The sequence below is a fragment of the Osmerus eperlanus genome, chromosome 15 (genome assembly GCF_963692335.1).
Source record: "Osmerus eperlanus chromosome 15, fOsmEpe2.1, whole genome shotgun sequence".
NCBI lineage: Eukaryota > Metazoa > Chordata > Actinopteri > Osmeriformes > Osmeridae > Osmerus > Osmerus eperlanus.
This window is the reverse complement of record NC_085032.1, coordinates 3923878-3951480: the sequence shown is the minus strand read 5'-3', so window position 1 is coordinate 3951480 and position 27603 is coordinate 3923878. Positions and strand designations below refer to the sequence as shown.

General features: G+C 42.3%; 1 protein-coding gene across 1 annotated transcript; it reads left to right on the top strand.

The window, feature by feature from the left end:
- The first annotated feature begins 1832 nt into the window (after window positions 1-1832).
- myd88 (MYD88 innate immune signal transduction adaptor) lies at window positions 1833-24991 on the top strand. The gene is made up of 5 exons (XM_062479049.1): window positions 1833-2521; window positions 21670-21792; window positions 22033-22213; window positions 22308-22399; window positions 22524-24991. Exons 1-5 carry the CDS (start codon window positions 2209-2211, stop codon window positions 22676-22678), a joined length of 864 nt encoding a protein of 287 aa, XP_062335033.1. The 5' UTR covers window positions 1833-2208; the 3' UTR covers window positions 22679-24991.
- Window positions 24992-27603: the final 2612 nt, after the last annotated feature.

Genomic DNA, 27603 nt, shown 5'->3' with positions numbered 1-27603 from the left:
AATGGATTTGAAATGAAACAATCAAGATGTGCTTTAAGTGCAGACTTTCAGCTTTAATTTCAGGGTATTTACATCCAAATCAGGTGAACGGTGTAGGAATTTCAATACATTTTATATGTGGCCCCCCCCCTTTTTAAGGGACCAAAAGTAATTGGACAATTGGCTGCTCAGCTGTTCCATGGCCAGGTGTATGTTATTCCCTCATGGGAGTTCGTTATTTCATTGACAAGGAGCAGATAAAAGGTCTAGAGTTCATTTCAAGTATGGTATTTGTGTTTGGAATCTGTTGCTGTCAACTCTCAATAGGAAGTCCAAAGAGCTGTCACCATCAGTGAAGCAAGCCATCGTTAGGCTGAAAAATCAAAACAAACCTATCAGAGAGATAGCAAAAACATTAGGTGTGGTCAAATCAACTGTTTGGTACATTCTTAAAAAGAAAGAACGCACTGGTGAGCTCAGCAACACCAAAAGACCCGGAAGACCACGGAAAACAACTGTGGTGGATGACAGAAGAATTCTTTCCCTGGTGAAGAAAAACCCCTTCACAACAGTTGGCCAGATCAAGAACACTCTCCAGGAGGTAGGCGTATCTGTGTCAAAGTCAAAAATTAAGAGAAGACTTCACCAGAGTAAATACAGAGGGTTCACCACAAGATGTAAACCATTGGTGAGTCTCAAAAACAGGAAGACCAGATTAGAGTTTGCCAAAAAACATCTAAAAGACCCTGTACAGTTCTGGAACAACATCCTATGGACAGATGAGACCGAGATCAACTTGTACCAGAATGATGGGAAGAGAAGAGTATGGAGAAGGGAAGGAACTGCTCATGATCCAAAGCATACCACCTCATCAGTGAAGCATGGTGGAGGTAGTGTTATGGCGTGGGCATGTATGGCTGCCAATGGAACTGGTTCCCTTGTATTTATCGATGATGTGACTGCTGACAAAAGCAGTAGGATGAATTCTGAAGTGTTTCTGGCAATATTATCTGCTCAGATTAAGCCAAATGCTTCAGAACTCATAGGACGGCGCTTCACAGTGCAGATGGACAATGACCCGAAGCATACTGCGAAAACAACCAAAGAGTTTTTTAAGGCAAAGAAGTGGAATGTTCTGCAATGGCCAAGTCAATCACCTGACCTAAATCCAATTGAGCATGCATTTCACTTGCTAAAGACAGAACTGAAGGGAAAATGCCGCAAGAACAAGCAGGAACTGAAGACAGTTGCAGTAGAGGCCTGGCAGAGCATCACCAGGGACGAAACCCAGCGTCTGGTGATGTCTATGGGTTCCAGACTTCAGGCTGTCATTGACTGCAAAGGATTTGCAACCAAGTATTAAAAGTGACAATTAGATTTATGATTATGTTAGTTTGTCCAATTATTTTTGGTCCCTTAAAAAGGGGGGGGGGGCCACATATAAAATGTGTTGTAATTCCTACACCGTTCACCTGATTTGGATGTAAATACCCTGAAATTAAAGCTGAAAGTCTGCACTTAAAGCACATCTTGATTGTTTCATTTCAAATCCATTGTGGTGGTATACAGAGCCAAAATGATGAAAATTGTGTCAATGTCCAAATATTTATGGACCTAACTGTATGTTCAAAAAAGAAATATAGGCTGGCCTAATTTAATTTGACTAATTTGGAATTATATACATTTTAAAGATATTCATAAGGATACACATGGGTGCATCAATAGACTACATTTAATTACTCCCTTGAGAAATATATTCGCATTATTATTTTTAACTGGATCTTGAGTTATGCTTGAGGGTGCGGCTTTTGAAAATAAAATACTTCCTCTCTTTCGCGTTCTATTCGCTCTCTTTGTTGTGATATTTGTTAACGGTTTGAAGGTTCTTTCACTCACGTTTTGCGGTATTCTGACCGCAATCACTATTAAATGCAGAAAGGCCTTCATGCATATAGCCTACATTTTTATGCAGGCATCGAGTTGTAGTTGTCGAGAAAAGGAGAGGTATTTCATCAAATGAGACGTAGCCAATGTGACGCAATTTGGTGGAAAACTCCTATTTCCTGATTGCCAAGGTTTGACTGCGTAGACCTTATTTTATGAGTGAAATCAGCCAGTTGCATTATTCTTAATACGTGATAGGCCTATAGCCTACTTTTAATTGATTTGACCGAAGATAGAACACTTGGTGGTTACTTTTTGTTTTATTATAAACATAATTCTCCAAATATGTCATCTGTTACGGAGTTAAGTTTCGACCTGTCGAATATTCCGTTGATAGCACTGAATGTCAACGTGAGAAAGAAATTAGGGTTGTTTTTAAATCCGAGAAACACTGTCGCAGCGGATTGGATGTCGATCGCGGAGATCATGGGTTTTTCTTATTTAGAGATAAAAAATTATGAGGACTCCCAGAACCCGACAAGAAAAATATTGGAAGATTGGCAAGCAAGGTGTCCAGATGCAAAAGTCGGAAAATTACTTTCGATTCTTGAGGAAGCCGACAGAAAAGATGTGGTTGAAGATCTTCGAGATTTAATCGGTAGGTTAAATTTGGCCTACTTATTGTCATTTGTTATTTGTCATAATTTAGAAAATCACGGTTTAGAAAGAAATTGTGTTATAAGGAAATCAGGAAGTAATAAGTAACAGGCTAAATTGGGACGTGATCCATTTCAAACACACACACACAGAAACACACACACACAGAGGTGCCATCACCACTCTAAAAGTATTGCCAAACTTTATCGTCAGACAATGTGGTGGATACTACTACTACTGTTTATTGTATGCTGTCTGTAATTCTGGATCATATTCATGCAATGTAACAGGGGCGTTGCTAAACATAAAGCTCTAATGGGGCACAGCTGGCCACTCATTACTCATCACTTTTTTTCTGCCAAGCTTGCTTGCAGAGAAGAAGTGTACAACACAATGCCCTATACAAAAGTACCCTTGCTTAATCCACTATACATGCAGTTAATGGACCCAAATTTGGCTACCTTGGCATGTACATCCATAGTTAATGCGAGTGCGCGGCAGCATGCGAGACAAATGTTTTTTCAATGATTCAGCCAAATACTGTTTTTTGAGCTTCATTCTTTGTAGGCCTGATATAATATTTTGGACTCATGTTGTTATTATGTTTGAGTCTAAATATTTTCGGTAAGCCTATTACTTTGAAACTTTCTTTAGTTTAATGTTTTCTTAGCCTACCTCAATTCTGACTTGCTTGCCGACACCTGGACTTATATGTGCCGCTGCCATCTAGCGCATTCAAATGTCGAGTTTAATTTATCGGCGACATAAAATTTGGTTTTCATTACAGTTTACTTTGGTCTTTGAAATGAAATAAATGCCATTCGGTGTGAGAAAAAGTTGTATTGCCTGGCAATACTTGATTGAGAAGTATTAGCCTATGCCCATGGGGGGTGCCCTTGCACGTCCGAAAAGCACACAATGTAGACAAGCTTTGCACACAATGTCTGTGTCTTCGCTGCCTTTTTATCATTGGTTCGCAATGGGGGTGACGACGGCGACTTTGCACATGTGGTCACTTTGATAGCGGCGAGGTAGCGGCGACGTTACCTTGGTAAACATTGCATTAGCTTGTGTGACGTGTAAACCGTCTGCAAAGTAGACAATCACTGCAACCGCTACGTTACTATGCCTGTAAAGCAAACAATCACTGCCACTGCTACGTTGCTACCCTGCAAAGCAGACAATCAATGCCACCGGTATGTCGCTATGGCTGCAAAGCAGACAATCACTGCCACCGCTACGTCGCTACGTCTTCTTGTGGTATGTTAGCTATAACCGGTCTCAAGTCGGAAACTGCAAGTGGCTGGCTAGTTATCAATGGGGGAAATAATGAAAGGACATCATCAGATTGGCTATTTCAGCTGGGTAGTGTTGGGCTGTATTGGCAGAGACCTGAACGTTCTGTCACTGAATTTTCACCCAGACAGTAGTCTGAGACAGTCGTTCATTTGCACCAAAAGGACTGTAATGTAAATGACAGTGACACCGGAAGGTGAGGAAGACTCAATAATTACCATCAAGGCCGTAGCCATGGAGTCAACATTGGGGGGGACGAATTAAATTTGTTATGAAAATTTCGGACAGCGTGCGTGGTTGCCTGTCGTAGCGTAGCACATTTATATTTTTATATCAATATATTGGGAGGGGGACATTTTGACCAATTTGAATATGGAGGGGATATTATGATTACGGCCTTGATTACCATTAAAAACTGTGTTTATAGTTCTATAGTTTTAAGCAACTTATCATGCCGTTTGATATGTATTTATTTCTTATGTATCACATTCTAGTTATATTTTCAGTGTTGTCAAATGTATATTTACAGGTTTTAAAGCCTAGAGTTTGTTCGTGCAGAGGCCCAAAATATTCTTGTCTTGCAAAGGCCTCACATTTGGCCGACTGCAGCCACAGAGTAGCCTACCGTTGATGGTCAATTTGAATTTGTATGTGTCAGGCAATCTTTCTTTCATATAGCCAGTGTCCCTATTTTAGTATGCAGGTTGGGTTTACAAAAGGAAAAGCTAAACCGATCACCATAGTATTTTAGCATACAACTACACAAAAAGTGTGGTCCACAAACATTGCTGTCTACAAGAAGGGCCTGAGCCGGCTTTACTTCTTGAGGAGACCCTCAATGTTTGCAACAAGATGCTCCAGATGTTTTATTAGTCTGTGAGCACCGTCTTTTTTGCTGTGGTGTGTTGGGGTGCAGTCATGTCGTCGGATCTGAGGCCGAATGTCTTGGACACTCGGGTGAGGAGAGGGGCGGAGCTGTCAACTGATCACCACCTGGTGGTGAGTTGGCTACGATGGTGGGGGAAGACGCCGGTCAGGCCTGGCAGGCCCAAACGTAATGAGAGGGTTTGCTGGGAACGGCTGGCAGAATCCCCTGTCAGAAGGAGCTTCAACTCCCACCTCCGGGAGAGCTTCGATCATGTCTCGGGGGAGGCCAGGGACATTGAGTCCGAATGGGCCATGTTCGGGGCCTCCATTGTTGAGGCGGCTGACCGGAGCTGCGGACGCAAGGCGGTCGGTGCATGTCGCGGTGGTAACCTGTAAGGATGAGATCTCTCAGCAGGCCGGCCGGAAAGAGTCACGACAATTATAAAAAGGGTCGACTCGGTTTTATTAGCTTGACGTCGGATCATGCCACCAATCCACAACAGAGTGGCTAGCATGAGTGAGAAAACATGTCTCTCAGAAGTCCTTTATATATGGCTGGACTGTACAAATATAGTTACCCCCACAACATCTCCTTAAACGGTACACATCCCACAACTTGATGCACAGAAGAAACAACACACAGGTGATGCGGTCATAAATCATTGCTTGTACTATTCTCTGCATCTTGCACTTAACCTAAGTTGACCAGAGCACATTCCTTGATCTATATGTGTATTGTCCAAGGCCTGCTCCGTGACCTCTTGACCACAGCAAGAGACAACTTCACACATGTATCGAAAATCTGCGTATCATAACCCTCGGACCCGGTGGTGGATGCCGGAGGTGAGGGAAGCCGTCAAGCTGAAGAAGGAGGCCTATCGGACTTTGTTGGCTGGTAGGACTCCAGAGGCAGCTGATGTGTACCGGCAGGCCAAGCGGAATGCGGCTTTGGCGGTCGCGGAGGCAAAAACACGGGAGTGGGAGGAGTTCGGCGAGGCCATGGAGAATGACTTCCGAACGGCTTCGAAAAGGTTCTGGACCACCATCCGGCGACTCAGGAGGGGGAAGCAGTGCACTGTCAACGCTGTATATGGTGGGGATGGTGCGCTGCTGACCTCGATGGGGGACGTCCTGGATCGGTGGAAGGAATACTTTGAAGACCTCCTTAATCCCACCAACACGCGTTCCGACGTGGAGGCAGAGTCTGGGGACATTGGGGGGGGCCCTTCTATCTCTGGGGCTGAGGTCGCCGAGGTGGTTGAAAAGCTCTGAGGTGGCAGGGCCCCTGGGGTGGATGAGGTCCGCCCGGAGTTCCTTAAGGCTCTGGATGTTGTAGGGCTGTCTTGGTTGACACGACTCTGCAACACCGCGTGGACATCGGGGACAGTACCTCTGGACTGGAAGACCGGGGTGGTGGTTCCCCTTTTTAAAAAGGGGGACCGGAGGGTGTGCTCCAACTTTAGGGGGATCACACTCCTCAGCCTCCCTGGGAAAGTCTATTCAGGGGTTCTGGAGAGGAGGGTCCATCGGATTGTCGAACTTCGGATTCAAGCGGAGCAATGTGGTTTTCGTCCTGGCCGTGGAACCAGCTCTATACCCTCGGCAGGGTTCTGGAGGGTGCATGGGCGTTCGCCCAACCAGTCTACACATGTTTCGTGGATTTGGAAAAGGAGTTCGACCGTGTCCCTCAGGGGCTCATGTGGGGGGTGCTCCGGGAGTACGGGGTACCGGACTCCCTGATCGGGGCCGTTCGGTCCCTGTATGACCGGTGCCAGAGTTTGGTCCTCATTGCCGGTAGTAAGTCAAACTTATTCCCGGTGAGGGTTGGACTCCGCCAGGGCTGCCCTTTGTCACCGATTCTGTTCATAACTTACAGTTAGGTCCATAAATATTTGGACATTGACACAATTTTCATCATTTTGGCTCTGTATACCACCACAATGGATTTGAAATGAAACAATCAAGATGTGCTTTAAGTGCAGACTTTCAGCTTTAATTTCAGGGTATTTACATCCAAATCAGGTGAACGGTGTAGGAATTACAACACATTTTATATGTGGCCCCCCCCTTTTTAAGGGACCAAAAATAATTGGACAAACTAACATAATCATAAATCTAATTGTCACTTTTAATACTTGGTTGCAAATCCTTTGCAGTCAATGACAGCCTGAAGTCTGGAACCCATAGACATCACCAGACGCTGGGTTTCGTCCCTGGTGATGCTCTGCCAGGCCTCTACTGCAACTGTCTTCAGTTCCTGCTTGTTCTTGGGGCATTTTCCCTTCAGTTCTGTCTTTAGCAAGTGAAATGCATGCTCAATTGGATTTAGGTCAGGTGATTGACTTGGCCATTGCAGAACATTCCACTTCTTTGCCTTAAAAAAACTCTTTGGTTGCTTTCGCAGTATGCTTCGGGTCATTGTCCATCTGCACTGTGAAGCGCCGTCCTATGAGTTCTGAAGCATTTGGCTTAATCTGAGCAGATAATATTGCCAGAAACACTTCAGAATTCATCCTACTGCTTTTGTCAGCAGTCACATCATCGATAAATACAAGGGAACCAGTTCCATTGGCAGCCATACATGCCCACGCCATAACACTACCTCCACCATGCTTCACTGATGAGGTGGTATGCTTTGGATCATGAGCAGTTCCTTCCCTTCTCCATACTCTTCTCTTCCCATCATTCTGGTACAAGTTGATCTTGGTCTCATCTGTCCATAGGATGTTGTTCCAGAACTGTACAGGGTCTTTTAGATGTTTTTTGGCAAACTCTAATCTGGTCTTCCTGTTTTTGAGACTCACCAATGGTTTACATCTTGTGGTGAACCCTCTGTATTTACTCTGGTGAAGTCTTCTCTTAATTTTTGACTTTGACACAGATACGCCTACCTCCTGGAGAGTGTTCTTGATCTGGCCAACTGTTGTGAAGGGGTTTTTCTTCACCAGGGAAAGAATTCTTCAGTCATCCACCACAGTTGTTTTCCGTGGTCTTCCGGGTCTTTTGGTGTTGCTGAGCTCACCAGTGCGTTCTTTCTTTTTAAGAATGTACCAAACAGTTGATTTGGCCACACCTAATGTTTTTGCTATCTCTCTGATAGGTTTGTTTTGATTTTTCAGCCTAACGATGGCTTGCTTCACTGATGGTGACAGCTCTTTGGACTTCATATTGAGAGTTGACAGCAACAGATTCCAAACACAAATACCATACTTGAAATGAACTCTAGACCTTTTATCTGCTCCTTGTCAATGAAATAACGAACTCCCATGAGGGAATAACATACACCTGGCCATGGAACAGCTGAGCAGCCAATTGTCCAATTACTTTTGGTCCCTTAAAAAGGGGGGGGCCACATATAAAATGTCTTGTAATTCCTACACCGTTCACCTGATTTGGATGTAAATACCCTGAAATTAAAGCTGAAAGTCTGCACTTAAAGCACATCTTGATTGTTTCATTTCAAATCCATTGTGGTGGTATACAGAGCCAAAATGATGAAAATTGTGTCAATGTCCAAATATTTATGGACCTAACTGTATATGGACAGAATTTCTAGGCACAGCCAGGGCGTTGAGGGGGTCCGGTTTGGTGACCTCAGGATCGGGTCGCTGCTTTTTGCGGATGATGTGGTCCTGTTGGCTTCATCGAGCCGTGACCTTCAGCTCTCACTGGAGCGGTTCGCAACCGAATGCGAAGCGGCTGGGATGGGAATCAGCACCTCCAAATCTGAGGCCATGGTTATCGACCGGAAAAGGGTGGAGTGCAATCTCCGGGTCGGGGAGGAGATCTTGTCCCAAGCGGAGGAGTTCAAGTATCTCGGTGTCTTGTTCACGAGTGAGGGAAGGATGCAGCGTGAGATCAACAGGCGGATCAGTGCGGCGTCCGCAGTGATGTGGGCTCTTCATCGTTCCGTCGTGGTGAAGAAGGAGCTGAGTCGAAAGGCGAAGCTCTCTATTTACCAGTCGATCTACGTTCCTACCCTCACCTATGGTCACGAACTGTGGGTAGTGACCAAAAGAACGAAATCGCGAATACAAGCCGTCGAAATGAGTTTTCTTCGCAGGGTGTCCGGGCTTTCCCTTAGAGATAGGGTGAGAAGCTCGGTCATCCGGGAGGGGCTCAGAGTAGAACCGCTGCTCCTCCGCGTCGAGAGGGGCCAGTTGAGGTGGCTCGGAATCTGATAAGGATGCCTCCTGGACGCCTCCCTGGTGAGGTGTTCTGGGCACGTCCCACTGGGAAGAGGCCCCGGGGAAGACCCAGGACACGCTGGAGGGACTATGTCTCTCGGCTGGCCTGGGAACGCCTCGGGGTCCCCCAGGAAGAGCTGGTGGAAGTGGCCGGGGAGAGGGAATTCTGGGCCTCCCTGCTTAGGTTGCTGCCCCCGCGACCCGACCCCCGGAAGATGGGGATGGATGGTGTTGGGGTGTCGGCAGTGTGCGAATTACGGGGGGGTTTGGGGGGGTCTGACCCCCCCGATTAAGGCTCGGACCCCCCCAAAAGAGGTAAAAACCACAGGTCGAGGGGGTCGATACATTTATATATCGTTCTTACCTGTAATCGTAAATATCACAATATAGTTACCATATTCATTCAATAACAGGTTGGCGATACACAGAAATGTTGACTTTATGGCAGGGAATATCACACACTATTACACTGACTGCCATAGTCAAAAGTCACTCAATAAACACGAGTGACCAGTGCCCAATAAAACTCAAGAAACACCGCGCGCGAGTGACCAGGCAGTGTGCAATACAGAAGCTTGTTGAATCACCTCAGTGTAGCGGTGCGTTCTGCGTCGTGATAAAGTGAAAGAAAGGCAAGTTTGCTATCTAATACCACAACAATCTGTCACGAATGTATTTGTAATGGCAATTAGCTGTAGAATATTCACAAGAATGTTAATGATAAAACATGGTTAAACACCAACTTAAAAGATAGCTATCGCTATCTATATCAAGCAAGATAGCTTCATTTGTCTGTCTCATTGCTTGTCAGAATCTGGAGAGATTTCCAACAACCTTATTTTGTGATGAACAGTCAGATATGTTACTCTGCTAATTTTGTAAAGATCAAGATTATTTCAGAAAGAAATGACTACAAACAATAGTGTTTGTAGTTTTAGTAGTGCGTTGTCGTGCCGTTTACTTGGTTGGGGCGGCGGCAGGGGTGAACTTCGTCCCGGGGGGGTTGGGGGGGGGGTGTACTGACCCCCGATTGTCATTGTATAATTCGCACACTGGGTGCCGGTGTTGTGTCCCTACTGGTTCCAGAATTAACTGGTTTCCCAGCTGTGCGTGTACCTATCAGTCTGCCTCTATCACCAGAATCGTCACAAATTCACAAACATATTACTGGCTATTTTCAAGTCGGATGTCATATTTGCTGCGGCGAATATGAAAGTACAAGCTACGTCCGCGCTACATTACCATTCACGACAAAATAAATGGAGACAAAATAAAACATTTGCCCATTGATTTACACTGCGAGCTATACCAGCTCTGAAAAGTTACCTACGTATTTATTAACTACGTTGGCCTTCAGGTAACATCTTGATTTGGCTTCTTCTGAATCAACTGGTTCCCATAGACACTACCCGAATTGAGTCTACTAATCACGTATTTGGGGTTGTTTCGAGGCAATAGCCGTATTTTCCATGACATCACAGCTCCTTCTGACATCACATATTAAAAATTCATACTAAGAACGTCGTTGCTAACCCAGACAGTACGATCAAAATACGCGTAACACAACATGGAAACATTTGTTTCCTATGCGATTTCGTGTAGCCTATGGCTGAGTTTTTCTTCGCTATATCTTTTGAAATCAATTCATTTCATAATTTTATATTCTGAACAAATGTAGTGAGCACTGGTGATAGAGGCAGACTGATAGGTGCACGCACAGCTGGGAAACCAGTTAGTTCGGGAACCAGTAGGGACACAACACCGGCATCAAAGCAAAGGACGATAAGAGACTAAACAAACGTATAAAAAATGCTGAGTCTGTCGGTGCTAAGCTTTCCTCTGTGGAAGAGGTGGTTACAGACAGAATGCAGGCAAAACTTCTGTCAAATATGGACCATGTTTCCCACCCCCCTCCACAAAATACTAGATAAACATACGAGCACATTCGGCAAGATTCAAGTTCAAGGTTTTTATTGTCAGGTGCACAGAACAATACAAGGTCAGACTGGGCACTGAAATTCTTGGGACAAGACAATGCAAGCAACCTGTCATAACATAAAATATAAGTACCAAGAACATAGATTACATCTATGATCAGTGTGAACACACGCGTTACAGTAGTCATACTACTTTTGTTACATAAAAAGTAACTTAACGCGTTACTTATTAGGATTCCTCCGTAAGGAGGAAACCTATTGTTATTGTTAGTTTTATTATTATTATAGTTCCATGGGAGTCAATGGCAGCCCCTAGAACCCTTCGATAACCTTTTGTGAAATTTGGCACACTCGTTAAGGACAGTTCCTTCTATACCTACACCAAGTTTCATGTATCCCATTAGACCACTCTAGCGCCACCAATGGGTCAAAGTTGGACTTTTGAACCGTATGACTGATTTTCAAAAATGAGGTACCATTGGATTCCCTGGATCAAGACGAGTTCAATGCACCCTATGACGGAAAGCCTACTCCGCCGACAATCTTTTCCCAATCTTCCCCCCCAATCTTTTAGAATTGGCAACCATCATCGTCAGAGCAACCCTCACAGAAGTTATCAAAAGGTTTTTGATTTTCAAAACCGTTTGTCCGGTACAACCAATCAAAATTGGCAACAAAGCAACCCAACAGGAATTTGGGTCAAATCTCAGCAAATCTTTGAGATATCAATACTAAACTTGGTATATCGGTGTTAGACACTACAACATGTTACCATGTGAAAAGGCAACTTCATATCTCCAAAAATGATTGATATAAAGCAAATCGAATTTATCGCTAACGCTAAAATAATGCTTTACACATCCGCCAGTCAAAAACTGATACTCTGATTCAATCACAAGTTCATATGAAGACTCTTGAGAATGTTTAGTACACAAATCTGAGAAAAAGTTGACTGTGAGATGAAAAGTAGATTTTTGGTGAATATTTGAAACATGCATGCTTGGCTATATGCTAAGGAAATTTCCAATGTAATGTCTCCCTCTGCTCCTCAGCGCGCGCGCTCCACATTCTCACACACTCAGCCTTTCCCTTGACACACGCGCAAGCTTGGCGAGACGCATACACAACATTTCAGGCAATTGTGGGCTGACCAAGACCCCACTCATTCCTTGGCTTGAAGTGAAGGCCCTTGTGGATCTTGATGGTAATGCATTTTAGTAAAAGTTATCAAAATCCTGAAACATTGATAGTATAGGCCAGGAGTAACTACCACACCACAAATGAGGCACCATTATCCATAGGTGGCGCTACGGCCACGCCCCAATTGTCCATTTACAAAGTGATTCCATTTGCATCCCATTTGTCCCAAAATTCTAAAATTCATTTGATATGCCTTATTTCTCATGAGGAACAAAAAAGCCTCAAAAACCTATAACAGCCGCCATATTGGATTTTTTGTACAATAAATATTTACGAAACATGTTTTTTTGCTACTTGTCCTACAATTTTTGTCCAATCTTCCCCAGAATTAGCAGGTATCATCGTCAGAGCAACCCTCACTGAATTCTTCAACAGATTTTTGAATTTCAAAACCGTTTGTCCGGTACAGCCAATCAAAATCGTCAACAAAGCAACCAAACAGGAAGTTGGAGCACATCTTTGAAATATCAACACCAAACTGGTTCCTGTTATTGAACTGGTGTGTCACGTGGAAGACACTACATCATGTTCCCATGTGAGAAGGCAAATTAATATCTTCAAAAACGCTAAAATAATGCTTTACACATTCGCCGGTGCAAAACTGATACTCTGATACAATCACAAGTTCATGAAGACTCTTGAGAATGTTTAGTACACCAATCTCAGAAAAAGTTGACTGTAAGATGAAAAATAGATTTATTGTGAATATTTGAAACATGCATGCTTGGCTAATTGCTAGGGATATTTCCAATGAAAAGTCTCCCTTTGCTCCTTAGCGAGCGCGCTCCACATTCTCACACACTCAGCCTTTCCCGTGACACACGCGCAAGCTTGGCGAGACGCAAACACAACATTTCAGGAGAGTGTGGGGTCCGTGTACTTTGCGGCCAATGGATTTTCGTTTTGAAATAAGAAAACCAAAATTTTTTCTAAATGGTAGTCGGGAAACAGCTTTGCGGCCAATGGATTTTCGTTTTGAAATAAGAAAACCAAAAATTTTTCTAAATGGTAGTCGGGAAACAGCTTGTTTCCCGACTACCATTTAGAAAAAAGTTCAAAACGAAAATCCATTGGCCGCAAAGTACACGGACCCCACACTCTCCTGAAATGTTGTGTTTGCGTCTCGCCAAGGAAATGGAAATAGGAAAACGGAAAACGACCCATTTTCCATTTTCAGTTTTGATAATAGAAAACGGAAAACAAAAAATGACCCGTTATCTGATTTTCTTTGATGTGCTTAAACATGGAAATCGGGAATTAAAATATTGTGGAAATCTTCTTTCTCAATTTTGCGTAGATTTTTGTATTGTGACCCCAAAGTTGCTCCCACGAGCTTGACAGTCACATTCAGGATGTCAGCAGAGGGCGCATAGCAGAGCAGATGAACGATAAAATTGCTCGCAGAGCAATCGAGCCTCAATGCAAAATTGGATTACATCGGACTGAAGCATGGTTCCAGAGTCTCATCAACCACCTCACAAAATAAAGAAGGTTCTCCACCAAATTTGAATATTTTTCTAAGAAAGTCAGCGACCGGATATATTTTATAAATTATTTTAAAGTGAGTCTCTTTGACTTTTGGGGAAATGGGCCATTTAATGAATTTAAAATGTTAGTTTTTTTTTATGGACAATGCAACCATATTCGGAACCTACACAATCCTCTGTTATCAAAAAAATATTTAGATTTCAAAGCATCACTAATATATGTATTATTACATTTACATTTAGTCATTTAGCAGACGCTCTTATCCAGAGCGACTTACAGTAAGTACAGGGACATTCCCCGAAGCAAGTAGGGTGAAGTGCCTTGCCCAAGGACACAACGTCAGTTGGCATGACCGGGAATAGAACTGGCAACCTTCGGATTACTAGCCCTATTCCCTCACCGCTCAGCCACCTGACTCATCGTTGAATCAAAACGAATAAATTTGGCAGACAGGTGTAAAAATTGACCTAATCTCTATGATTTAAACGTCATTTTAAGTTTTTCCGTTCTCATGATATTTTCAGGCATTTAGCCTACTCATTGCATTCATTCATTCATTAATAAAGAACCCCCTTTGAAGATTATTCTACGACGTTACCCTGCAGTAGAAGATGGAATCGCGATTCAAACAGTACCATCTGCTAACTGAAAATATGCCCCCCAAAAAGTAAATAAGCTTGACATTTATTTAGTGGAAAATCGCTCATTCATAAAAAGCTCACTGGTAGCGATCATTGTCAGTAACAACGCAAAATGCGATATAGCCCTGTGTGGAGAAGCTGCCCCGGTAAATTGTACTACTACAGTACAGTACAGTAGACTACTGCTGTGTTCGTCTTGGTAGCAATTGCGTTGGTTGAATTGGATTTAACGTTCCGTTGTACGGTTTAGGCTGAAATTAATTATTTTCATGAACAGATTGATAACGTTTAGGCTGTGGCAATGAAGTTCAGATTAGTAGTTAGATAGACTTTTGATTTAAGTAAGGGGAGTGCCGAACATGTTCTGTCGCCGTTTGACTTCCTAAACAGATGTGTACTGTATATTTTTTTGTAGTGTGTCTCGCGTAAGCTACAGCGTTGCAGTGAGCAACACTGGTTTGAAACCACAGGTAATGATAATTTCACCCACAAATCGTTTACTTGTAATGTAATGTCATAACAAATCCTACAACGAAAATGCATTTGTGAGGAATGTTTATTTTAAAGATTGAAAACAGATGCATCATAGACCACTGTAGTATGTGTTGCCCGGGCAACAGAGGCTAATGTCATGATGCTAATGCTTCAGTGAAATAGTAGACTACCGTTTCCAAAAGTAGATGTGGGCCTACTTCCTTAATAATATCAGCTAATATTGTACATTACATTTCATAATTGTGTTTCACATCACAAAGTAAAATGAGTAAATAGTTATCACCCTGGCCTCTTTGCTTGTGGCGTTTCTGCAGCTGCCGTGCAGTAAAGCTATAGTTAGCCTAGCTGTCCCCCAAGTTAACAGATGCGAAACGAATGTTCTGCTACAGGTAGTCACGCGTGTTTTCGTGACGTTAGTGACGTAGTGACGTTAGTAACGTCAGTGACTGTGGCTAGCAAATTAGCCACCGTTAGCTTCACTTTTCACCACAAAAACGCAATTTCTACTTAAACCATGCAACGGAACGTAAATAAAAATACAACCAATGCAATCGCTAACAAGACGAACCTTTTGACACCGCTGTTGTGTATGTAGTCCAAATATTGACTGATCCTTAGGGGGGCGAAAATAAGCAATAATAAATAAATATATATGTGAGAGAACAAAGGTTGTGCCCTTGCCGAAGGCAAAGCACACCCAACTAGAGAGGGTACAATTTCTGGGGAAATTGTAGGGTATGCTTGCTTGCGTCGGTTGCACAGGGGTCCGTTTTTTTAATGACATTTTTACAACTAATATTTCTGTATATTTTATATAAAAATGCGTAGGGCCTACTTATTATTTATAAAGATTATAGATTTAAAAGCATCTTTTTTTTGCTGCTTATTTACAACTCAAAATACGAGTGAAGTGTAGAATGAAATATGATGTCTTTTCGTTTCCCCTACAAGAGGCAGCCTCATAGCTGAATCAACGAATAAATTTGGCAGACCGGTGTAAAAATTGACCTAATCTCTATGACTTAAACGTCCTTTTAAGTTTTCCCTTCTCGTGATATTTTCAGGCATTTAGCCTACTCATATTGCATTCATTCATTAATAAAGAACCCCCTTTGAAGATTATTCTACGACGTTACCGGCAGTAGAAGATGGAATCGCGATGGAAGCCAACCAACGCAATCGCTAACAAGACGAACCTTTTGACACCGCCGTTGTGTATGTAGTCCAAATATTGACTGATCCTTAGGGGGGCGAAAATAAACAATAATAAATAATATATATGTGAGAGAACAAAGGTTGTGCCCTTGCCGAAGGCAAAGCACACCCAATAATATATATGTGTGAGAGAACAAAGGTTGTGCCCTTGACGAAGGCAAAGCACACCCAATAATATATATGTGAGAGAACAAAGGTTGTGCCCTTGCCGAAGGCAAAGCACACCCAATTAGTGCGAATTTCGAATTGTGGAATTAGTGCAAATTTCTATTGCAATAATATACAGTTTGTATGAATGGGACTTTTTACAAGCTAGTCGACAGCTAGCCTGGCTTTACAGCTAGCAACAACTGTAGCTAGCTTTTTGGGCCATGTTCCTGTTCTCTGAATTGGGCCATTTGTTATTTCTTCCTTCATCATTTTCATCCCTTTGGAATTGCGTTGCTGTTCTATTTCGTAGTAGTGGCCAATGCTAGACTCATAGAGTGAGTAGTGGCCTATACGTTGGTTTGGGTTACGGTTAGCCATGTAGCGTTACTTACTTAATACTTACTTAGGCATTATGTTTGACTCAGTTTTTCATCAGTTTGTTGAATGTGTTGAATGTTTCATTCCAAAATACAGAATTTTTGTTTAAATTCTAGGTTTCATCATTGTGCCAAACAAAGAATGTTTCTTTCAGACATATTTTACAAAGTGCTTTAATCTTGCATGCCCATGTGCATTTTTGCATTATGTAGGATTTTCTTTTACGATTTCATGGAAATCTTCCAGTGCATATAATTTAAAAAAAATGTTACCCAATCTGCAGTTGTTTTATGTTGTAGATCTTGCGAGGTAACATGTTTTTCACTTTGAAATAATGGTCCAGATTACAGTTACTGCGGGATGACAAGGTAACGCTTGAGTAATTAGTGAGGAGTTAACATGTTTGTCACTTTAAAATAATGGTCCACATCACAAGTAGTTCCTGCAGGATGACAAGGTAATGCTTGAGTAATTAGTGAGGAGTTAACATGTTTTTCACTTTAAAATAATGGTCCACATCACAAGTAGTTCCTGCAGGATGACAAGGTAATACTTGAGTAATTAGTGATGAGTTAACATGTTTGTCACTTTAAAATAATGGTCCACATCACAAGTAGTTCCTGCAGGATGACAAGGTAATGCATGAGTAATTAGTGAGGAGTTAACATGTTTTTCACTTTAAAATAATGGTCCACATCACAAGTAGTTCCTGCAGGATGACAAGGTAACGCTTGAGTAATTAATGATGAGTTAACATGTTTTTCACTTTAAAATAATGGTCCACATCACAAGTAGTTCCTGCAGGATGACAACGTAATGCTTGAGTAATTAGTGAGGAGTTAACATGTTTTTCACTTTAAAATAATGGTCCACATCACAAGTAGTTCCTGCAGGATGACAAGGTAATACTTGAGTAATTAGTGAGGAGTTATACTGGTTTTCATAAGTAATATAAGTCTAATTTTATATTTATACACATACGGTACAGGCATACATTTCTGTGAGGCACTAGTGATATTCTAACAAGCATTGTAATCTGGAAGATGTGGTTTTGCGCTTATCGCAACATAAATAAAGGATGCAAATTGTTTTTGACAAGAGAACATCAATGTTTATATTCATATCCTAAAGAGAAGTCCTCTTCAGGCGGTTACTGTAACATAAAGGTAGGTCTTTGGAGTCTGAGACATATTGAACTGACACTCAAGAGCTCATAATAGTGAACTAATCCAATCATGAGCGTGTCAGCATCACTTCATAATTATTAAAAATGTTAAACAAATTATCATTATTTGTATTATACCATGTTTAAGTTTGAAATAAACAGAGAACATACGTCCATCCTTTGGTAAGAGTAGTCACAATCTCAACCTGTAGCTAACGTGTTTGGGGGGATATAATATTCATGAACTGGTTTCCACAAAGAACCCATTTGAGGCACAAGCTTCTGAAAAGTTATGACCATGTTCAGAGTAAAAAAAAACGAATTGTTCACTTTTTAGACAAGTTACTTTTGTGATTAGTAATTAATTGGTTATTCTTTCTTAATTGGTCATAGTTCACACGCAGTTCTCAATGAGGATATATGTATTTAGTAATAACCAAATACCTACCAAGGAACTACCTTTGTAGTAAATTAGCTATTACTTACTGCTTAGTTAACCTTGGTTCCATATTAGTTAATAGTATTAAATTCGGTGTTAATGTAGTACTACCTATTACTTCCTGCATAACTACTCGTTAACAACGGACCATTATTCTAAAGTGTTACCCACATTTCTATACATTAGACACTGACAAACGACAAGGTTTGCGGCTCTATATCCATGCCTCAAGAAACCGACCAAAGAGGCTAAAGTGGTAGGAATTGTTTTCTTGACCTATACCCGTTGCGGCTTGTTTTGACACCGACAACCGACAGAGGAGCAGGCCTAAATCATCAAGTTACAGACCCCTGGCCACAAATGTTTGATGGCCTACTGGACATATGGAATAGCTCTTACTCATTGTTGAAGGCGCTGTACCGCATTGGAAAATGAAAAGCAATAATTGAAATATTGTGGATTATTTTCCCTCAATTTTTGCACTACATAGACGGTGTCTGTGTCAAAATATTCGTCTTGATCCCGATTGCGTTGCTTGTATCTCTGCAAAGTTTCTGTTGCACTGTTTAGTCAGAATCTAAGTTTTTGTGGCGAAAAGTGCAGCTAACTGTAGCTAACTAGCTAGCCACAGTCTGAAACGTTATGATGTCACACGCGCGTTCGTAACAAGGTGTCGGTGTCTGCCACATATAATCATTAGGCATACCTCTTGCGCATATACATTTACATGTATTCATTTAGCAGACGCTTTTATCCAAAGCGACTTCCAAGAGAGAGCTTTACAAAGTGCATAGGTCACTGATCATAACAACGAGATAGCCACAAAACATTGTGAGTAGCCAAAACATGAAGCACACATTGTGAACAACCAAAGTAAGTGCCAAAGGGAAGAACCATAAGAGCATGTAGTTAAACAAGTTACAATTAAACAACATGAACTGCTATAAGTGTACCTGTGGAAAAAGCAAGCAACAATAATAAAAACAATATATCACAGCGAGTACAAAAATTTAAGTCAGTTACCACTAACCACAAGAGCAACAAGTCTCTAAGCAAGAGTCATTGTGATCCTTGAGGAAACTAACATCGGGTCAAGCAAACCATTCCTAAGTACCGTTGTACTCCCGGAACAAGTGCGTCTTGAGCCTTTTCTTGAAGGTGGAGAGACAGTCAGTGTCTCTGATGGAGGTGGGGAGTTGATTCCACCACTGGGGGGCCAGACAGGAGAAGAGCTTGTGTTGGGACCGGGCGGTCTTGAGCGGTGGGACCACCAGGCGGTTGTCTGAAGAAGACCGTAGGTGACGGGTGGGGGTGTAAGGCTACAGGAGAGACTTGATGTAGACGGGTGCAGTCCCGTTCACTGCTCGGAAGGTCAATACCAGGGTCTTGAATCTGATACGGGCCATGATAGGTAGCCAGTGGAGAGAGATGAGGAGCGGGGTAACATGGGAGCGTCTGGGTAGATTGTAGACCAGGCGGGCCGCTGCGTTCTGAATCCTCTGAAGAGGGCGGGTTGCACATGCTGGGAGACCAGCGAGTTGCCAACTTGTCCAACTTGGAGAGGACAAGTGCTTGGACTAGCAGCTGGGTGGACTGCTCAGACAGGTATCTCCTGATCTTCCGGATGTTGTAGAGGGTGAATCTACACGACCGGGAGACCGCAGCAATGTGGGCCATGAGGGAGAGCTCGTCGTCCATGGTAACCCCAAGGTTCCTGGCAGAGGATGAAGGGGTCACCGTCGCAGATCCCAGGGTGATTGAGAGATCGTGGGAGATGGAGGGTTTAGCCGGGATGATGAGAAGTTCTGTTTTGGCGAGGTTCAGCTGGAGGTGGTGCTCGGTCATCCAGGCGGAGATGTCTGTGAGGCAGGCCTCAATCCTAGCTGAGATCCCCGGATCGGTCGGGGGGAACGACAGGTACAGCTGCGTGTCGTCAGCGTAGCAGTGGTAGGAGAAGCCATGGGAGGTGATGATTGGTCCAAGTGAGGTGGTGTACAGAGAGAAGAGGAGGGGTCCAAGGACGGAGCCCTGTGGAACACCAGTGGAGAGCTGGCGAGGGCCTGACAGTTTGCCTTCCCAGGAAACCTGGTAGGATCTTCCCGACAGGTAGGATGAGATCCACTGGAGTGCAGTGCCAGTGATGCCCATCTCAGAAAGTCTGGCGAGCAGGATCTGGTGGTTAACCGTATCAAACGCTGCAGAAAGGTCCAGCAGAATGATGACGGATGACCTGGAAGCCGCTCTGGCAGACTGGAGGGCAGTGGTGACTGAAAGGAGGGCAGTCTCTGTGGAGTGGCCAGTCTTGAAGCCCGATTGGTTGGGGTCAAGCAGGTTGTTCTGAGAGAGAAAGTTAGACAGTTGGTTAGATACAGCACAATTCAATTGTTTTTGAAAGGAAGGGTAACAGTGATACCGGTCTGTAGTATGGAATATGGCATATGGAAATGGGAAGATAGAGTTTCATTCTACACTTTCACTCTTAGTACTTTGAAGAGTAAATGTGCAGCAACAAATGTATGTTGTATGCTTTTAAATATATGCAATAGTATTAAATAGTATGTATACTTATTTAAAGTTTAAAAAGTTAACAAAAATTGCTACACCCATTAAATTCTCAAAATGTTTGTATGTTTGATATTAGTTTAAACAATAGGTTTGGAGCTGATATAGTGAAAAAAGAAAAAACTGCCCAAGCTGCAACCGATGCAAGCACACCCCACAAATTTTTCCTTCTCTAGTTATTTCTTGTGAGATCCATAACATCGCTGAAAGGGATCCATCGCGAAACATGGCAGTGAATAATTCTTTAGCCATCTTGAAGCGCTCATCCAAACAATGTCAACCACGGCACTGCATGTCCTTGGGCCCTGAGATGGATAATTGCAAAATTACAACTTTGCACAGTGGTTGGTTCTCGAGCTAATCATTCCTCTAAAAAGCCATTATAAAACTTGCACACACACACAGATTCCTTGCATTATAGCAGTGGTTCCCAAACTTTGTGCAGTCCCGTACCCCTTCAGACATTTAATCTCCATCTATGTACCCCCCCCCCCCGTTTTTTTCTATGTTTGTAACCCCCTTGCGGACTATAACACTTGAAGCTGTGAAATTGTCAGGGATTTCAGGACTCGGATGGAAGTTTAGATCAAACTGAGTTTTATTAGCAAGACAACCAGGTAAAGGGACATGAGAAACAAATAAGAAGGTCGAACTAACTCACTCAGGGGTTTAACGGGAATAACTATTTAACTCAAACAAGGCAAAACAGATGAAAACCAAGATACTCAGCGTCAAACGCCGGAAGAACACAAACAATGTTTAACTATCAGGACATAAATAAACTAAAGTGTGCAGAAGTGTGTGCGTTGAATTTGAAAAGGGGGGCATGGCCGGAGCGGAGTTCAGCCAGAAATAATCACCACAGTAGCTGTTTTGAAACGTCCTCTGCCATGTCACTGATACGCTGTGAAACAGTGTTGTTTGATGAAGGCATTGTCTGTACAGGTTTTTTTTTTTTGCCTTTTCCCCCAGCATTGCCCCAACCATATCCACGGCAGAAAGCAGTGTGAAATTTATTGATAACATTTATTTTATTTTTTTTACTTTGAAAACGCAAATAAAATGTTCTCCCCGCGTATGCATCAGTATAGATAAAATGACTAAATGTGTCTGCTACTGTTGTGTGCAGAGGAGGACTGCAGAAAATACCTTAACTGGCGGAAGGAGCCCCCACTTCAAGTGCCTGAGGTGGATAGCTGTGTCCCACGGACCCCAGAGCGATCAAGAATCACCCTGGAAGATGACCCTGACGGTCAGTGTGTGCCATTTAATTAATTCAATAGACAAAAGGGTAGAGATCATGAGAAACAGTGACGATATTGTTGTCCTCCTACAACAGGACCAATAATAAACTATTTTAAAGTATTTGTAATGTAATGTGTAGGTAAAATGAATTACAAAATGTTTATTAAACTGAAGAATCATCCAGTTAGTGTGGTTTTTCCCCAACATTTTTTGAGTTTTCTGACTGGCTCACTGTTCCCTGCTGCAGGAGGAATGCCCGAGTTATTTGATGCCTTCATCTGCTACTGTCAAAGCGACTTCACATTTGTAAATGAGATGATTCAGCAGCTTGAGCAGACTGAGCACAAACTGAAACTGTGTGTGTTCGACCGAGATGTCCTCCCTGGAAGCTGTGTATGGACCATCACCAGTGAACTGATTGAGAAGAGGTGGGATGTGAGATAAGGCCATGGTGGGAGGAGTCTCTAATTAGGTTGAGCTTGGTTGGTTAAATTTCTGTTTTGTCACTTTGGAGAAATGTAGGTGTAAGAGGATGGTGGTTGTGATCTCAGATAACTACCTGGACAGTGATGCCTGTGACTTCCAGACCAAGTTTGCCCTCAGCCTCTGTCCTGGTAAGGACTTTATCACACTGTCACTTGCACCCCAGATTACAGAATGCACACTTGAGTACAAAAACACATGCATCTTCTGCATCTCTAATTGTAGTTTATACCCTTCCAATAAATGTCTTCATAGGTGCTCGGAGCAAACGACTTATCCCTGTGGTATACAAGTCTATGAAGAAACCGTTTCCCAGCATTTTGCGATTCTTGACTGTGTGTGACTACACCCGGCCCTGCACTCAGGCCTGGTTCTGGGTTCGACTGGCCAAGGCCCTCTCCTTGCCCTGACTATCTCACAGGCTCAAACCAAGCCATCATCAGTCACTTGCCTTACTCATCTTGGTCGATTTGGTAGGCTCATTTTCCCATCTTGAATGAGAAAAATGGCAATGGTGCATGAAGGTTATACTGTCGATATGACTAGACTCAGCTTAAATAAAACCTACTGCTTTTAGTATAAAGGTGCAGTTTGGTCATGTAGCTAATCAATCTGATACATAGGACAGTATCCTATCCCTTCATCATGGCGCTAGTCAGTAGTGATTCCTCCCTCAATTGCCCCACTCCGTGGTTCAATCTCGGGTCCTCTGACTTGCGCACACGACTGACCACCTTTAAAATGGTGTGGGTGGAAGGTATTTACATTAAGGAGTGAGTTGAACCAATTTAACTTAGTTACTCTAACGCATGATCATCTTAATTCAGTACAAAACCTTTAAACATATGACATGTTGCTGTTGGTTTAGCCTTTCAAATTCGTAACAACCTTTCCAATTAAGCTATACTACTGTTGTGTGCCATCGTCAATAGATGCTTCAAAATGCCCTATAAGGCCATTGCCAAAGCGTGGTGCAGTTACAGTTTTTCTCAATTGCTAAAACACTATCACCCATTGGCTGAACAAAGTTCTCAGTTGCCTGAACTCATTTAGCTAATTGTGCCTGTCTGTTGTCAATACCTTAAACCATTTCACATGGTAAAACACAATTCACAGATCTCACTTAGACTGTTCAGCAAAACTCTAAACACATTCTCATTTTTAAAAACCATTCTGCACTCTAATGCACATATCATCCATACTGGTAAACACAAATGGCAACAATCAAATACAAATAGAGAAAACATGTCATTGACTAAACACAACCACTCAAAATTGATTTCACTTGTTTCAAATGATGTGACACAACCAATATAAGCCAGTTCAGAGAGCAAACAGGTTGTTGAAGGTGGGAAATATTGCTTGTGATGTTGACAAAGTGCTCTGGCCTAACCCAGCCCAAAGACAAGAAGAAGCACATTGATCACGTATTTACTCCTTTGATTTTTGTCCCTTTCAGTATTGTATACTGTAGTACAGTGCATTGTAGGCTGTATACTGTACAATGAACACATTGTATGGCCCTGAATATTGTGCTTTCCATTTGTTACAGTAACAGTACTGACTGCTCAATAGATTTTGACTGGTTGCAGGTTCATATCAACAAAGAACAAGAGTGAGTTGTGAGTAGTGAGATGCAGGGTACAGTACTGTATAGGGGTACAAGGAGGACAAAAAACAAAACAATTGCAAAAGGCAAAGCAGAGTAGTAATTTCTGATCAATTTTGAACTACTATGATAGAACATGTTTTTGTTCATCAAAAGACAATGACGGATACATATGAAATTTGTTTTGATATTACGTAAAAATGTACTTCTCCCTGAGAACTATAAGTTTTGAACAATGTGTTTTCAATTTTTTGGTGTATTGTTTACTGACTGCTTGATAGTGTATATAATTTTGATCACTTTGTATATGATTTGAGAGCAGTGTTTGATTTTGAGCACAAGTAAATCTGTTTTGAGGCGAAAGTTTCATTTTGCAAGAGGATTCAGCAGTTTTGTAAATAGTGCTTGAAGATGAGGTTTTGTGTTTACAGTTTTGAGAAAATGGGTGACTGTTTCAAGAAATGTGTTTTAGCAATTGTGAAAAACTGTAACTAAGGTCATATAAAAAAATCTATCACAATCATTAAAAAAATACTTTAGTTCAAGCATCTATATATTTCCAAAATGGTATCTTAGATTTAATAATCCCTGGATTCTCAACACCATAACTGATTAATTGTTATTGGCTTGTGACTCCCTAGCAGAAGCTAGCAGAACTTACAGGCACCTATCAGAGTGACACAGTTGGTTATTAACTCAAGACAGTTTAACTCAAAATCCTAATGCTGTTATTGAGAATATACAAAAGTAGCACTGCACTTTCAAGGACAAAAACAAATGTATCTCCTTCTTATGGCTAGTTAAGTAGTTCCATCCTGAATGTTCCATCCTGTCACATCTCAAGAGTCGAGACCCTACTAGAGTTAGAAGTGCCTATTTGGTAAAAGTGTTGGATTGTTTCTTAGTGATGGTACTTTCATACTGCATAGTTTTTTTAAATAAAGAGGCAAGGATGACATCCATTTCCACGCTTGCACTGATCTATGGTATACTGGACTGTGGTCATGGCCGAGGGGCCGTTAGAATTCAGTATGTTGGAAGCATGTTGGATAGAACCATACCGCCAAAGATAAACCAAATACATTTTCATTGCAATAAAGGGTTAAATCAATAACCGAGTGTCTTGACTGAAATAACTTGACTGAAACTCGAAAAGTCATTCACAAACAGTATAATTCACAAACAGTGCATATGCACAAATCTATGTTTCAAACGTGTATGAACATTTAACACACTGGGATTCATCAGTACTTATTTCTGAATGTGTTTGTACTTAGCAAACAAATAAAAAAAGGCCTCTGCCTTAGAACCCTGCATACACAGAAATTATGAAAGCCTGGCTGTCTTATAAAATGTAAACACAGGGGCGGTTTTAGGCACGGCCGACCGGGCAGCCGCCCGGGGCGCCATGAAGCTTGTGTTTGACGCCCTCTGCTGGCATAAAAAAGATCCGCACAAACAAGTGTGTGCAGTGTGCCTGTTTGTTTCCGGTCTAGCTAGATCCGGCGTGGTGTTGTAGTTTTTCTAACGTCAGTAGTTGTTGCAACAGCATGTGAAAACTACAAAGTTTGCTAGACCAAAAAGAACGTTAATCTCGCAATAAAAAATGTATGCCGTTAAAATGGGTTTGCGTTAACGCCGTTAATAACGCGTTTAACTGACAGCACTAATATATATATATATATTTAAATGTAACAGTTTTGGATTTCATTGTTTTTATTGACTTAATTGATTATCCACTCCTACCAGTTTCTAATAGCCTAACATTACATTGCGCATAGCCTATGTTAATTGGTAGCCGACTGTTTATCTGTATTCTATCAAAGGGCATGCAGGGTATTTTAAAAATTCAGATTTACCTCGAAGCAAATGTGAAAATGACATATCTTGCTGGAACATATTGCAACCAGGGTTCTAAATTAACACCCGCCAACCCGCCAAATGCGGGTTAAAATTCATTTTGGCGGGTGTTAATAAAACCTCACTAGCCAGTTTGGCCGGTGATACATGAGGCATTAGATGAATGATACATAAGGCTCTGTTCTCGGCATGGTTCTCGGTCATTTATCCCCCTGGCAGTACTTCCTAAGTTTCCCATGAACACTGTGCCGTAATGCTATGTGATAACGTTTTATACGCCCATTGGCTGCGCGCAGTTGAAGTAAAACAGGCGCGAGAAACCGTGGAAACGAACGTAGCGTCCACCAGAAAACACAAGGAAGAAGTCAAACGAAGCATAGTGGATCATAGGAGGTAATAAGAGCTAGCTAGAGTAGTAAAGTAAAGTAAAAAGTTAACTTAATGCGGCGGTGGTTAGGACAAACTTCCGCAAACCGCTAACTTGATATTAGGCTACTCGGTGTATAATGATGGTATTTTGGTGAAATGGTAGCTGTGCTAGAAGTAGCCTAGTTGAAGAGCTCACTGTCTGCTGTCTCTGGTGTCAATTTTTCCTGTTACAGCTCAGGGTAACATTTAATTTATATGCATCTGTATGTTTCACTCATTGAACAAATAAATTCAAATTCTATACGGTTTTGTTCGGCTTGATGTAGCGTCCATTAAATGGGTCGTAGGTAGGCAGCGAGGGGCGGAGCTTCAGCTTCTTCAGGCTACACGCCCCTCCAGTCTCAAGCAGAGAAGACTGCAGATTTTCTCACGATTTCAAAGCCTAATTTAACATACTTGTCAGTGTTTTTTTTTCAATTCGAATTTGGATGGGTAGTTAATAACACATTATTCTGTGGTGTGGTGAACTTAAAACTTGTTTTCAATTCCACCTTACAGGATATTTAAGTCCTCTGCCTTACAAAAGCAGCTGGACTAGCTAACGTTAATATTTGAGCTACCATGACAGCATACGTTACGCTACCTTTTCAAATGTAGAGCTATAACGACTTAGCCTGGTCCTAACCAGACTCTCGTACATTGCATTTGTACGTAGAGTCTGGGCTCGATCCATTGACAAGTGTTAACTTCCTTGAAGGCGGGTACTCTGTTGAAGTTTAAAACTATTGGATCTGCCCAGAGCCACTCTGGATCTGGCATAACCAATCGCTAGCGTTCGCCTTAGCCAACTCCTCCACCACTAACGGAGCTAGCTGGAAAATCAAACGAACCCCGTGGGGATCAAAGATTGTTCTTGTTCCGGCTTTAACTTCTGGATATTCGGCAGCGTTGCCACAACAGACCGAAAGGCTTCACTCGCATCTTTCTCCGCCGCCATTACGTACCTACAAATCAAACTAGCGCACAACATCAATGTCGTTCTCAGCCACTCCCTCTGTTCACTGATTGGACCGGTAAAACGTTTACCGGAGACATCCGACCAATATACCGCAAGCCCAGAAACAGTACAGAAGCACAATGAAAATTGAGCGGAAGTACGTAGGAGGGCAGAGCCAGGCTAAAAACGACTCACCAGCACAGCCGTTTTAGCAGAGAATGTCTAATATGGGGAGAACTGCCACTCTCGGGAAACTTCCGGCTTCTGAACTGGTTGCAACTGGTTTCCACTCTAGTTCCATATGAGGGCGCTAACGGTCGAGTGCAGAATGAATGGAGGTCTATGGAGCTATACATTTATGCATTTAGCAGACGCTTTTATCCAAAGCAACTTCCAAGAGAGAGCTTTACAAAAGAGCATAGGTCACTGATCATAACGACGAGATAGCCCCAAACATTGCGAGCAGCCAAAACATGAAGCATACATTGTGAAAAACCAAA

What these genes read in the sequence shown, in the direction of transcription:
- myd88 (XM_062479049.1), top strand. Translation starts at nt 2,209, where the DNA reads ATGTCATCTGTTACGGAGTTAAGTTTCGACCTGTCGAATATTCCGTTG. An exon ending in CCTGGAAGATGACCCTGACG is followed by an intron (nt 21,793 to 22,032) that starts GTCAGTGTGTGC and finishes TCCCTGCTGCAG; the next exon opens with GAGGAATGCCCGAGTTATTT. An exon ending in TGCCCTCAGCCTCTGTCCTG is followed by an intron (nt 22,400 to 22,523) that starts GTAAGGACTTTA and finishes ATGTCTTCATAG; the next exon opens with GTGCTCGGAGCAAACGACTT.